The sequence below is a fragment of the Cherax quadricarinatus genome, chromosome 58, assembly GCF_038502225.1.
Source record: "Cherax quadricarinatus isolate ZL_2023a chromosome 58, ASM3850222v1, whole genome shotgun sequence".
NCBI classification, from domain to species: domain Eukaryota; kingdom Metazoa; phylum Arthropoda; class Malacostraca; order Decapoda; family Parastacidae; genus Cherax; species Cherax quadricarinatus.
The window spans coordinates 3,199,643-3,214,452 of NC_091349.1; the positions used below are offsets into that span (position 1 = coordinate 3,199,643).

At 36.9% G+C, this 14,810-nt stretch overlaps 1 protein-coding gene across 6 annotated transcripts in view; it reads right to left on the reverse strand.

Moving 5' to 3' along the window:
* LOC128698005 (alpha-(1,3)-fucosyltransferase C-like) overlaps nucleotides 1-14,810 on the reverse strand; it is a 62,438-nt gene that overhangs the window by 40,432 nt on the left and 7,196 nt on the right. For 5 of the 6 annotated variants that reach the window (XM_070097525.1, XM_070097524.1, XM_070097521.1 and 2 more), the window contains one exon: nucleotides 13,658-13,787. The exons of the other annotated variant lie outside the window; for it this stretch is intronic. Coding sequence is in view for 4 of the 5 variants with exons in the window: in XM_070097524.1 (XP_069953625.1) it covers nucleotides 13,658-13,787 (130 nt within the window). In the remaining variant the exon portion in view is untranslated. The remainder of the gene's footprint in view (nucleotides 1-13,657; nucleotides 13,788-14,810) is intronic. 6 annotated transcript variants of the gene reach the window in all.

Here is a 14,810-nt window from a genome sequence, read left to right on the forward strand (position 1 = left end):
CGGGTCCTGATGAGGTTTTTTCAAGGGTTCTTAAGGAATGCAAAATGGAACTCTGTGAACCATTAACTAATATTTTTAATTTATCTCTTCAAACAGGTGTAGTGTCTGATATGTGGAAGATGGCTAATGTAATTCCTATTTTTAAAACAGGGGACAAGTCGTTACCGTCAAATTACCGCCCAATAAGCCTGACCTCAATTGTAGGCAAATTACTAGAGTCAATTATAGCTGAGATTATAAGAAGCCATCTCGATAAGCATAGCTTGATTAATGATACTCAGCATGGATTCACAAGAGGCCGGTCTTGTCTAACTAATTTATTAACTTTCTTCAGTAAAGCTTTTGAGGCTGTTGACCACAATAAAGAATTTGATATTATTTATTTAGATTTTAGTAAGGCTTTTGATAGAGTTCCGCACCATAGACTGTTAAAGAAAGTGGCAGCTCATGGCATTGGGGGAAAAGTGCTCTCGTGGATCGAGTCATGGCTCACTGACAGGAAGCAGAGAGTGTCCATAAATGGGGTTAAATCCGAGTGGGGATCTGTAACAAGTGGCGTTCCACAGGGATCAGTCTTGGGCCCGTTGTTATTTATAATATATATCAATGATCTTGATGAGGGAATTACTAGTGATATGAGCAAATTCGCCGATGACACAAAGATAGGTAGGATAATTGATTCAAACGTAGATGTTAGGGAACTTCAGGAGGATTTAAACAAACTCTATTCTTGGTCAGAAAAGTGGCAGATGCAGTTCAATGTAGATAAGTGCAAGGTTCTGAAGCTTGGGAGTGTCCATAACCCTAGTACTTATAAATTAAATGATGTAGAACTTAGCCATACAGATTGCGAAAAGGACTTGGGGGTTATGGTGAGCAGCAACCTTAAACAAAGACAGCAATGCCTAAGCGTACGTAATAAGGCAAATAGATTACTGGGATTTATATCAAGAAGTGTAAGCAACAGAAGTCCAGAGGTCATACTGCAGCTTTATACATCATTAGTAAGGCCTCACCTTAATTATGCAGCTCAATTCTGGTCTCCATATTACAAAATGGACATAAATTCGTTAGAAAACATTCAGCGTAGGATGACTAAATTAATACATAGCATCAGAAATCTTCCTTATGAAGAAAGATTGAAGACTCTAAAGTTACATTCACTTGTTAGACGAAGAATGAGGGGAGACCTGATCGAAGTGTATAAGTGGAAGATAGGTATTAATAAAGGGGATATTAATAAGGTCTTGAGGATGTCTCTCCAAGAGAGAACGCGCAGTAATGGATTTAAATTAGATAAGTTTAGATTTAGAAAGGACATCGGAAAGTATTGGTTTGGAAATAGGGTAGTTGATGAGTGGAACAGTCTACCTAGTTGGGTTATTGAGGCTGGGACTTTGGGTAGTTTCAAATCTAGGTTGGATAAGTACATGAGTGGGATGGGTTGGATTTGAGTGGGACTTTCACATCAGAGCTTATTTCTTGGGTGGCATTGAAAATTGGGTAGGGCAAATGTTTTGTTAGTGGGATGAATTGTAAAAGACCTGCCTAGTATGGGCCAGCAGGCCTCCTGCAGTGTTCCTCCTTTCTTATGTTCTTATGTTCTTATGTATTATTAAATTCTTCCCAAATTCTATTAATTATAAATGGATCTAATTTATATATCAAGCAAGTCCATGGTCGACAGGAATATAATTGAATTTTGTTTCATAAAAAGCAGTTTTGACAATAATATGAATATTTCCTTTGGTTTATATAAATTAGATCCATTTATAATTATAATAGAATTTGGGAAGAATTTAATAATACACTGGACAAATAATTTTTAAATTTTCTTGGGTAGAATAGTTTGTGGGGTGAGTTGTGCAAAGGACCTATCCAAGTTGGGTCGGCGCGCGTCAGGTGTTTAACCGTTGTGGGATCTGATAGTGAGGTGCTGGCCTGACCCCTTATATAGCTTGCTTGTATGCTTTACTTTCATAGTTCCTTGATAATGTGAGTAGTCACGAAAGCGCTTGGAATTTCTCTATTTTTTTCAGAGTGGTTGTTTTCCATATATATATATATATATATATATATATATATATATATATATATATATATATATATATATATATATATATATATATATATATATATATATATATATATATATATATGTCATGCCGAATAGGCAGAACTTGCGATCTTGGCTTAAATAGCAACGCTCATCTTGCCATATAGGACTAGTGAAAATTTGTGTATGCAATAATTTCGCCAAAATCATTCTGAACCTAACGAAAAAAATATATTCCACTGTGCTTCTCTAGTATTAAATTATTGTAAACAAATCTAAAACATATTTAGTTGGGTTAGGCTAAAATAAATTTTCTTGTTATAATAAGGTTAGGTAAGATTTCTAAGATTCTTTAGGAGCAAAATTAATTTTTTTTACATTAACATTAATGGAAAAAATATATCTTTAAACGTATAAGAAAAAATTTTAGAAAGGACTTAATTTTAAATGAGTTCTTGCTAATTGATCAGTTTTACATATTCGGCACGAGATATATATATATATATATATATATATATATATATATATATATATATATATATATATATATATATATATATATATATATATATATATATAGATATAAATATGTCGTGCCGAATAGGCACAACTTATTATTATTATTATTAAAGATTCGCCGGCATTCTCCCGGCCCGGGCCTTTTCCAAGTGGTGGCCCGGCCTTGCCTCCCTCTTGAGGGAGTGTCTGAGACCTAAGTCTCCCATGGGAGGAGGCACAAGTACCTCCTCATCTTTGGGACCAACTGTCCCCAGGCCTAGCCACAAGCTAGGCCTCTCTGGTCTGGCATCCCCGCCCCAAGGGGGCAAATGGGAATGACAGTCTTATGAGCTAAAAGCTCCGGCTCAGGCACCTACCCTGCCCTAGAAGGGCATGGTGTCGATCAGGCACAACTTGCCATCTTGGCTTAAATAGCAACGCTCATCTTGCCATATAGGACAAGTGAAAATTTGTGTATGCAATAATTTCGCCAAAATCATTCTGAACCTAACGAAAAAAATATATTTCACTGTGTTTGTTTAGTATTAAATTATTGTAAACAAATCTAAAATATATTTAGTTAGGTTAGGCTAAAATAAAATGAGCTTATTATAATAAGGTTAGGTAAGTTCTTTAAGTTCCTTTTGGTGGAAAATTATAAATTTTTACATCAACATTAATGAAAAAAATATATCTCTAAACGTACAAGAGAAAATTTTAAAAAGGATTTAATTTTAAATGAGTTCTTGCTAATTGACCAGTTTTACATATTCAGCACGACATATATATATATATATATATATATATATATATATATATATATATATATATAGATATATATATATATATATATATATATATATAGATATATATACATGCAATAAGATCACAGTAAACAGGTGATTTTAGAATATGCAAAACAACCACTCTGAAAGAATAGAGAAACTCCAAGCGCTTTCGTGACTACTCACATTATCAAGGAACTATGATAATGTGAGTAATCACGAAAGCGCTTGGAATTTCTCTATTCTTTCAGAGTGGTTGTTTTGCATATATATATATATATATATATATATATATATATATATATATATATATATATATATATATATATATATATATATATATATATATTTCTTTCTTTCAACACATCGGCCGTATCCCACCAAGGCAGGGTGGCCCAAAAGGAAAAACGAAAGTTTCTCCTTTTACATTTAGTAATATATACAGGAGAAGGGGTTACTAGCCCCTTGCCCCTGGCATTTTAGTCGCCTCTTACAACACGCATGGCTTACGGAGGAAGAATTCTGTTCCACTTCCCCATGGAGGTAAGAGGAAATAAACAAGAACAAGAACTGGAAAGGAAATAGCAGAAAAACAAGAGGGGTGTGTATATATATGCTTGTACATGTTTGTGTAGTGTGACCTAAGTGTAAGTAGAAGTACCAAGACATACCTGAAATCTTGCGTGTTTATGAGACAGACAAAAGACACCAGCAATCCTACCATCATGCAAAACAATTACAGGCTTTCGTTTTACACTCACTTGGCAGGACGGTAGTACCTCCCTGGGCGGTTGCTGTCTACCAACCTACTACCTAGGATATATATATATATATATATATATATATATATTTTATTTTTATTTTATTATCACACCGGCCGATTCCCACCAAGGCAGGGTGGCCCGAAAAAGAAAAACTTTCACCATCATTCACTCCATCACTGTCTTGCCAGAAGGGTGCTTTACACTACAGTTTTTAAACTGCAACATTAACACCCCTCCTTCAGAGTGCAGGCACTGTACTTCCCATCTCCAGGACTCAAGTCCGGCCTGCCGGTTTCCCTGAATCCCTTCATAAATGTTACCTTGCTCACACTCCAACAGCACGTCAAGTATTAAAAACCATTTGTCTCCATTCACTCCTATCAAACACGCTCACGCATGCCTGCTGGAAGTCCAAGCCCCTCGCACACAAAACCTCCTTTACCCCCTCCCTCCAACCCTTCCTAGGCCGACCCCTACCCCGCCTTCCTTCCACTACAGACTGATACACTCTTGAAGTCATTCTGTTTCGCTCCATTCTCTCTACATGTCCGAACCACCTCAACAACCCTTCCTCAGCCCTCTGGACAACAGTTTTGGTAATCCCGCACCTCCTCCTAACTTCCAAACTACGAATTCTCTGCATTATATTCACACCACACATTGCCCTCAGACATGACATCTCCACTGCCTCCAGCCTTCTCCTCGCTGCAACATTCATCACCCACGCTTCACACCCATATAAGAGCGTTGGTAAAACTATACTCTCATACATTCCCCTCTTTGCCTCCAAGGACAAAGTTCTTTGTCTCCACAGACTCCTAAGTGCACCACTCACTCTTTTTCCCTCATCAATTCTATGATTCACCTCATCTTTCATAGACCCATCCGCTGACACGTCCACTCCCAAATATCTGAATACATTCACCTCCTCCATACTCTCTCCCTCCAATCTGATATTCAATCTTTCATCACCTAATCTTTTTGTTATCCTCATAACCTTACTCTTTCCTGTATTCACCTTTAATTTTCTTCTTTTGCACACCCTACCAAATTCATCCACCAATCTCTGCAACTTCTCTTCAGAATCTCCCAAGAGCACAGTGTCATCAGCAAAGAGCAGCTGTGACAACTCCCACTTTGTGTGTGATTCTTTATCTTTTAACTCCACGCCTCTTGCCAAGACCCTCGCATTTACTTCTCTTACAACCCCATCTATAAATATATTAAACAACCACGGTGACATCACACATCCTTGTCTAAGGCCTACTTTTACTGGGAAAAAAATTCCTTCTTTCCTACATACTCTAACTTGAGCCTCACTATCCTCGTAAAAACTCTTCACTGCTTTCAGTAACCTACCTCCTACACCATACACCTGCAACATCTGCCACATTGCCCCCCTATCCACCCTGTCATATGCCTTTTCCAAATCCATAAATGCCACAAAGACCACTTTAGCCTTATCTAAATACTGTTCACTTATATGTTTCACTGTAAACACCTGGTCCACACACCCCCTACCTTTCCTAAAGCCTCCTTGTTCATCTGCTATCCTATTCTCCGTCTTACTCTTAATTCTTTCAATTATAACTCTACCATACACTTTACCAGGTACACTCAACAGACTTATCCCCCTATAATTTTTGCACTCTCTTTTATCCCCTTTGCCTTTATACAAAGGAACTATGCATGCTCTCTGCCAATCCCTAGGTACCTTACCCTCTTCCATACATTTATTAAATAATTGCACCAACCACTCCAAAACTATATCCCCACCTGCTTTTAACATTTCTATCTTTATCCCATCAATCCCGGCTGCCTTACCCCCTTTCATTTTGCCTACTGCCTCACGAACTTCCCCCACACTCACAACTGGCTCTTCCTCACTCCTACAAGATGTTATTCCTCCTTGCCCTATACACGAAATCACAGCTTCCCTATCTTCATCAACATTTAACAATTCCTCAAAATATTCCTTCCATCTTCCCAATACCTCTAACTCTCCATTTAATAACTCTCCTCTCCTATTTTTAACTGACAAATCCATTTGTTCTCTAGGCTTTCTTAACTTGTTAATCTCACTCCAAAACTTTTTCTTATTTTCAACAAAATTTGTTGATAACATCTCACCCACTCTCTCATTTGCTCTCTTTTTACATTGCTTCACCACTCTCTTAACTTCTCTCTTTTTCTCCATATACTCTTCCCTCCTTGCATCACTTCTACTTTGTAAAAACTTCTCATATGCTAACTTTTTCTCCCTTACTACTCTCTTTACATCATCATTCCACCAATCGCTCCTCTTCCCTCCTGCACCCACTTTCCTGTAACCACAAACTTCTGCTGAACACTCTAACACTACATTTTTAAACCTACCCCATACCTCTTCGACCCCATTGCCTATGCTCTCATTAGCCCATCTATCCTCCAATAGCTGTTTATATCTTACCCTAACTGCCTCCTCTTTTAGTTTATAAACCTTCACCTCTCTCTTCCCTGATGCTTCTATTCTCCTTGTATCCCATCTACCTTTTACTCTCAGTGTAGCTACAACTAGAAAGTGATCTGATATATCTGTGGCCCCTCTATAAACATGTACATCCTGAAGTCTACTCAACAGTCTTTTATCTACCAATACATAATCCAACAAACTACTGTCATTTCGCCCTACATCATATCGTGTATACTTATTTATCCTCTTTTTCTTAAAATATGTATTACCTATAACTAAACCCCTTTCTATACAAAGTTCAATCAAAGGGCTCCCATTATCATTTACACCTGGCACCCCAAACTTACCTACCACACCCTCTCTAAAAGTTTCTCCTACTTTAGCATTCAAGTCCCCTACCACAATTACTCTCTCACTTGGTTCAAAGGCTCCTATACATTCACTTAACATCTCCCAAAATCTCTCTCTCTCCTCTGCATTCCTCTCTTCTCCAGGTGCATACACGCTTATTATGACCCACTTCTCGCATCCAACCTTGACTTTAATCCACATAATTCTTGAATTTACACATTCATATTCTCTTTTCTCCTTCCATAACTGATCATTTAACATTACTGCTACCCCTTCCTTTGCTCTAACTCTCTCAGATACTCCAGATTTAATCCCATTTATTTCCCCCCACTGAAACTCTCCTACCCCCTTCAGCTTTGTTTCGCTTAGGGCCAGGACATCCAACTTCTTTTCATTCATAACATCAGCAATCATCTGTTTCTTGTCATCCGCACTACATCCACGCACATTTAAGCAACCCAGTTTTATAAAGTTTTTCTTCTTCTCTTTTTTAGTAATTGTATACAGGAGAAGGGGTTACTAGCCCATTGCTCCCGGCATTTTAGTCGCCTCATACGACACGCATGGCTTACGGAGGAAAGATTCTTTTCCACTTCCCCATGGACAATAGAAGAAATAAAAAAGAACAAGAGCTATTTAGAAAAAGGAGAAAAACCTAGATGTATGTATATATATATATGCATGTGCGTGTCTGTGAAGTGTGACCAAAGTGTAAGTAGGAGTAGCAAGATATCCCTGTTATCTTAGCGTGTTTATGAGACAGAAAAAGAAACCAGCAATCCTACCATCATGCAAAACAGTTACAGGTTTTTGTTTCACAGTCATCTGGCAGGACGGTAGTACTTCCCTGGGTGGTTGCTGTCTACCAACCTACTACCAATATATATATATATATATATATATATATATATATATATATATATATATTTATATATATATGTATATATATATATATATATATATATATATATATATATGCAATAAGATCACAGTAAACAGGTGATTTCAGAATATGCAAAACAACCACTCTGAAAGAATAGAGAAATTCCAAGCGCTTTCGTGACTACTCACATTATCAATATATATCATTATATATATCATTATCAATATATATCATTATATATATATATATATATATATATATATATATATATATTATTTATTATTTATTTTTTTTTATTATCACACCGGCCGATTCCCACCAAGGCAGGGTGGCCCGAAAAAGAAAAACTTTCACCATCATTCACTCCATCACTGTCTTGCCAGAAGGGTGCTTTACACTACAGTTTTTAAACTGCAACATTAACACCCCTCCTTCAGAGTGCAGGCACTGTACTTCCCATCTCCAGGACTCAAGTCCGGCCTGCCGGTTTCCCTGAATCCCTTCATAAATGTTACTTTGCTCACACTCCAACAGCACGTCAAGTATTAAAAACCATTTGTCTCCATTCACTCCTATCAAACACGCTCACGCATGCCTGCTGGAAGTCCAAGCCCCTCGCACACAAAACCTCCTTTGCCCCCTCCCTCCAACCCTTCCTAGGCCGACCCCTACCCCGCCTTCCTTCCACTACAGACTGATACACTCTTGAAGTCATTCTGTTTCGCTCCATTCTCTCTACATGTCCGAACCACCTCAACAACCCTTCCTCAGCCCTCTGGACAACAGTTTTGGTAATCCCGCACCTCCTCCTAACTTCCAAACTACGAATTCTCTGCATTATATTCACACCACACATTGCCCTCAGACATGACATCTCCACTGCCTCCAGCCTTCTCCTCGCTGCTACATTCATCACCCACGCTTCACACCCATATAAGAGCGTTGGTAAAACTATACTCTCATACATTCCCCTCTTTGCCTCCAAGGACAAAGTTCTTTGTCTCCACAGACTCCTAAGTGCACCACTCACTCTTTTTCCCTCATCAATTCTATGATTCACCTCATCTTTCATAGACCCATCCGCTGACACGTCCACTCCCAAATATCTGAATACGTTCACATCCTCCATACTCTCTCCCTCCAATCTGATATTCAATCTTTCATCACCTAATCTTTTTGTTATCCTCATAACCTTACTCTTTCCTGTATTCACCTTTAATTTTCTTCTTTTGCACACCCTACCAAATTCATCCACCAATCTCTGCAACTTCTCTTCAGAATCTCCCAAGAGCACAGTGTCATCAGCAAAGAGCAGCTGTGACAACTCCCACTTTGTGTGTGATTCTTTATCTTTTAACTCCACGCCTCTTGCCAAGACCCTCGCATTTACTTCTCTTACAACCCCATCTATAAATATATTAAACAACCACGGTGACATCACACATCCTTGTCTAAGGCCTACTTTTACTGGGAAAAAATTTCCCTCTTTCCTACATACTCTAACTTGAGCCTCACTATCTTCGTAAAAACTCTTCACTGCTTTCAGTAACCTACCTCCTACACCATACACTTGCAACATCTGCCACATTGCCCCCCTATCTACCCTGTCATACGCCTTTTCCAAATCCATAAATGCCACAAAGACATCTTTAGCCTTATCTAAATACTGTTCACTTATATGTTTCACTGTAAACACCTGGTCCACACACCCCCTACCTTTCCTAAAGCCTCCTTGTTCATCTGCTATCCTATTCTCCGTCTTACTCTTAATTCTTTCAATTATAACTCTACCATACACTTTACCAGGTACACTCAACAGACTTATCCCCCTATAATTTTTGCACTCTCTTTTATCCCCTTTGCCTTTATACAAAGGAACTATGCATGCTCTCTGCCAATCCCTAGGTACCTTACCCTCTTCCATACATTTATTAAATAATTGCACCAACCACTCCAAAACTATATCCCCACCTGCTTTTAACATTTCTATCTTTATCCCATCAATCCCGGCTGCCTTACCCCCTTTCATTTTACCTACTGCCTCACGAACTTCCCCCACACTCACAACTGGCTCTTCCTCACTCCTACAAGATGTTATTCCTCCTTGCCCTATACACGAAATCACAGCTTCCCTATCTTCATCAACATTTAACAATTCCTCAAAATATTCCTTCCATCTTCCCAATACCTCTAACTCTCCATTTAATAACTCTCCTCTCCTATTTTTAACTGACAAATCCATTTGTTCTCTAGGCTTTCTTAACTTGTTAATCTCACTCCAAAACTTTTTCTTATTTTCAACAAAATTTGTTGATAACATCTCACCCACTCTCTCATTTGCTCTCTTTTTACATTGCTTCACCACTCTCTTAACTTCTCTCTTTTTCTCCATATACTCTTCCCTCCTTGCATCACTTCTACTTTGTAAAAACTTCTCATATGCTAACTTTTTCTCCCTTACTACTCTCTTTACATCATCATTCCACCAATCGCTCCTCTTCCCTCCTGCACCCACTTTCCTGTAACCACAAACTTCTGCTGAACACTCTAACACTACATTTTTAAACCTACCCCATACCTCTTCGACCCCATTGCCTATGCTCTCATTAGCCCATCTATCCTCCAATAGCTGTTTATATCTTACCCTAACTGCCTCCTCTTTTAGTTTATAAACCTTCACCTCTCTCTTCCCTGATGCTTCTATTCTCCTTGTATCCCATCTACCTTTTACTCTCAGTGTAGCTACAACTAGAAAGTGATCTGATATATCTGTGGCCCCTCTATAAACATGTACATCCTGAAGTCTACTCAACAGTCTTTTATCTACCAATACATAATCCAACAAACTACTGTCATTTCGCCCTACATCATATCGTGTATACTTATTTATCCTCTTTTTCTTAAAATATGTATTACCTATAACTAAACCCCTTTCTATACAAAGTTCAATCAAAGGGCTCCCATTATCATTTACACCTGGCACCCCAAACTTACCTACCACACCCTCTCTAAAAGTTTCTCCTACTTTAGCATTCAAGTCCCCTACCACAATTACTCTCTCACTTGGTTCAAAGGCTCCTATACATTCACTTAACATCTCCCAAAATCTCTCTCTCTCCTCTGCATTCCTCTCTTCTCCAGGTGCATACACGCTTATTATGACCCACTTCTCGCATCCAACCTTTACTTTAATCCACATAATTCTTGAATTTACACATTCATATTCTCTTTTCTCCTTCCATAACTGATCATTTAACATTACTGCTACCCCTTCCTTTGCTCTAACTCTCTCAGATACTCCAGATTTAATCCCATTTATTTCCCCCCACTGAAACTCTCCTACCCCCTTATATATATATATATATATATATATATATATATATATATATATATATATATATATATATATGCAGTAAGATCACAGTAAACAGGTGATTTCAGAATACGCAAAACAACCACTCTGAAAGAATAGAGAAATTCCAAGCGCTTTCTTGACTACTCACATTATCAAGGAACTATGAAAGTAAAGCATCCAAGGAAGCTATATAAGGGGTCTGGCCAACACCTCACTATCAGATCCCACAACGGTTAAACACCTGATGCACGCCGACCCAACTGGACAGGTCCTTTGCACAACTCACCCACAAACTATTCTACCCAAGAAAATTTAAAAATTATTATTTGTCCAGTGTATTATTAAATTCTTTCCAAATTCTATTAATTATAAATGGATCTAATTTATATAAACCAAAGGAAATATTCATATTATTGTCAAAACTGCTTTTTATGAAACAAGATTCAATTATATTCCTGTCGACCATGGACTTGCTTGATACTACTTTCTCAACTTTTTGAAAATCAATTGGATGGTTAAAATCTCTTACATGAATAAATAGAGCATTGGAATCTTGTCCAGTTCTAATGCTATATTTATGTTGTTTTAATCTTAGTTCGAGATTTTTACCAGTTTGACCGCAATAAACTTTATCGCAAATTTTACAAGGAATCTTATAGACACATCCATCAGCATTTTGGGGGGAATTCTTTATCAAAAGTTTTTTTTACTGTATCAAGATTTTTGAATACATGGGCCAGTAGGCCTTCTGCAGTGTTCCTCCATTCTTATGTTCTTATTAAAAGTCTTAAGAAGAGAAGGCATATCAACCATGTTTTCATGGTAAGGGAGAACCAACATATTTTTAGTTGAATAAGGCTGGTTGTCCCTTTTTGGATTGTAAAAAGTATTTCTAGCAACTTTAAAAGATTTATCAATTACATTTCTTGGATATTTTAAATCATTACCTATTTAATAAATTTTGGATATTTCCTCATCTATGAACTCAGGAATGGGAAATCCTCTTTCACCTGTTCTTAGTAACCTATACATGGAATTTTTTGAAACAAGATTGCTTAACACAATCCTCCCTAATAGAGCTAAATGGTTCAGATATGTTGATGATATTTTGTGTCTTATGCCCAAAAATGTAGATATACACCATTTCCTTGGAAAATTACATAGCTTAGCCCATTCTATAAACTTTACTGTTGAGTTTGAAGAAAATAACTCATTGCCTTTTCTAGATGTTTTAATTATTAAGGGTAATAATGAATTCAAATTTAAAATTTACAGAAAACCTACAATTAACTGTTCCTATGTCCACTATTATTCCTCGCATCAAGATAGAGTCAAACTCTGTTTTCTCATCAATGTTTTTGAGAGCTTTACGAATTTGTAGTCCTGAGTTCATAGATGAGGAAATATCCAAAATTTATGAAATAGGTAATGATTTAAAATACCCAAGAAATGTAATTGATAAATCTTTTAAAGTTGCTAGAAATATTTTTTACAATCCAAAAAGGGACAACCAGCCTTATTCAATTAAAAATATGTTGGTTCTCCCTTACCATGAAAACTTGGTTGATATGCCTTCTCTTCTTAAGACTTTTAATATTAAAGTTGTATTCAAAAATCTTGACACAGTAAAAAAAACTTTTGATAAAGAATTCCCCCCAAAATGCTGATGGATGTGTCTATAAGATTCCTTGTAAAATTTGCGATAAAGTTTATTACGGTCAAACTGGTAAAAATCTCGAACTAAGATTAAAACAACATAAATATAGCATTAGAACTGGACAAGATTCCAATGCTCTATTTATTCATGTAAGAGATTTTAACCATCCAATTGATTTTCAAAAAGTTGAGAAAGTAGTATCAAGCGAGTCCATGGTCGACAGGAATATAATTGAATCTTGTTTCATAAAAAGCAGTTTTGACAATAATATGAATATTTCCTTTGGTTTATATAAATTAGATTATTATTATTATTATAATCAAAAAAGAAGCGCTAAGCTACAAGGACTATACAGCTATATAAATTAGATCCATTTATAATTAATAGAATTTGGAAAGAATTTAATAATACAGTGGACAAATAATAATTTTTAAATTTTCTTGGGTAGAATAGTTTGTTGGTGGTTGTGCAAAGGACCTGTCCAGTTGGGTCGGCGCGCGTCAGGTGTTTAACCGTTGTGGGATCTGATAGTGAGGTGTTGGCCAGACCCCTTATATAGCTTCCTTGGATGCTTTACTTTCATAGTTCCTTGATAATGTGAGTAGTCACGAAAGCGCTTGGAATTTTTCTATTCTTTCAGAGTGGTTGTTTTGCATATATATATATATATATATATATATATATATATATATATATATATATATATATATATATATATATATATATATATATATATATATATATATATATTATATATATATATATATATATATATATATATATATATATATATATATATATATATATATATATATATATATATATATATATATATATATATATATATATATCTTACCAGTTTCCGTTGAATTTAGAGTAGTATTTCCATAATTAATAATAAGTCTTGAGTCCAAGAAAGAAGGCGTCACGTCAGCATAGAGAAGATAGAGCACAGCTACAGCTGCCAGCACTCCCACTACCTTACACTGCGAAGAGAAACATTCAATTAGTTGTATTATTGACTTAATAAAACGCTACCCTGAGCGTCAATGTATTGCAACAAGTTTTTTTGTCATCCTCTCTTCTTTTCTTCAGTTTAATATCTTTATTTTCACGGAGAAATTGTCAAACACGTAAGAGTCATGTAGCATAGAAGTAGTGGTAGTTACAATTGTATTAATAATAATAGGAGTAGTAATAGTTGTAGTTGTAGTAGTAAACTGTAAATTAAATCTCGATAAAATATTCCTTTGTTTTAAGTGGTGTAAAAGTTTACCTGGAGAGGCTTTCGGGGGTCAACGCCCCCGCAGCCCGATTTGAGAGCAGGCCTCATGGTGTATCAGGGTATGATCAACCAGGCTGTTACTTCTGGCTGCACGTAAACGGTACTTCAATCCAGTGAAGACTTTTCTCTATAATCTAAATTAGCTCTGCAATGTTACCTACCTTAAAGAATGGCGCTGTTGTGAAGCATTATTAATCCCTGGACAGAACAAGTGCCTCGAAGAGTACCTTCATTTTGGCTCACGAAACCGTAGTGACACTATCCGCGAGTTCAAACCCCACCCCGTACCGTGGTTTGATTAGTACCATCATTACCTTGGCATCTCGTGTTTTGAAAATTCTAGTTATCTAGATTCTAATTTTTCTTTCAACTGTGATAATGTGAGACAGAATCCTTGACTTCATTTTTGTCTCTGAGAAATAAGATAGGAGTTTTAATCTTTGGCGTCCCGTGTGTTGGACGACATTCTCGTCTCTGTGAGCTAGGACGTGGTTTCCCATGAGACATCGGGAAGTAGGTTAGCTAAGGTTTGATAAGAAACAGGACAAGTGTTTCCTGATGCTGGTCTTAGTCATATGATGACCCGCGCAGCTGGACCTTTTGGTCATCTGACCGAGGTGTTCCGCTGGATTACCTGTCCACTCCTTTAACATAAGAACTTGTGGACTAGCAGCCAGGCTGGAAGGCAGGGTGCCGCAGTGCTTCCGCTGGTGCGAGGTTCCTA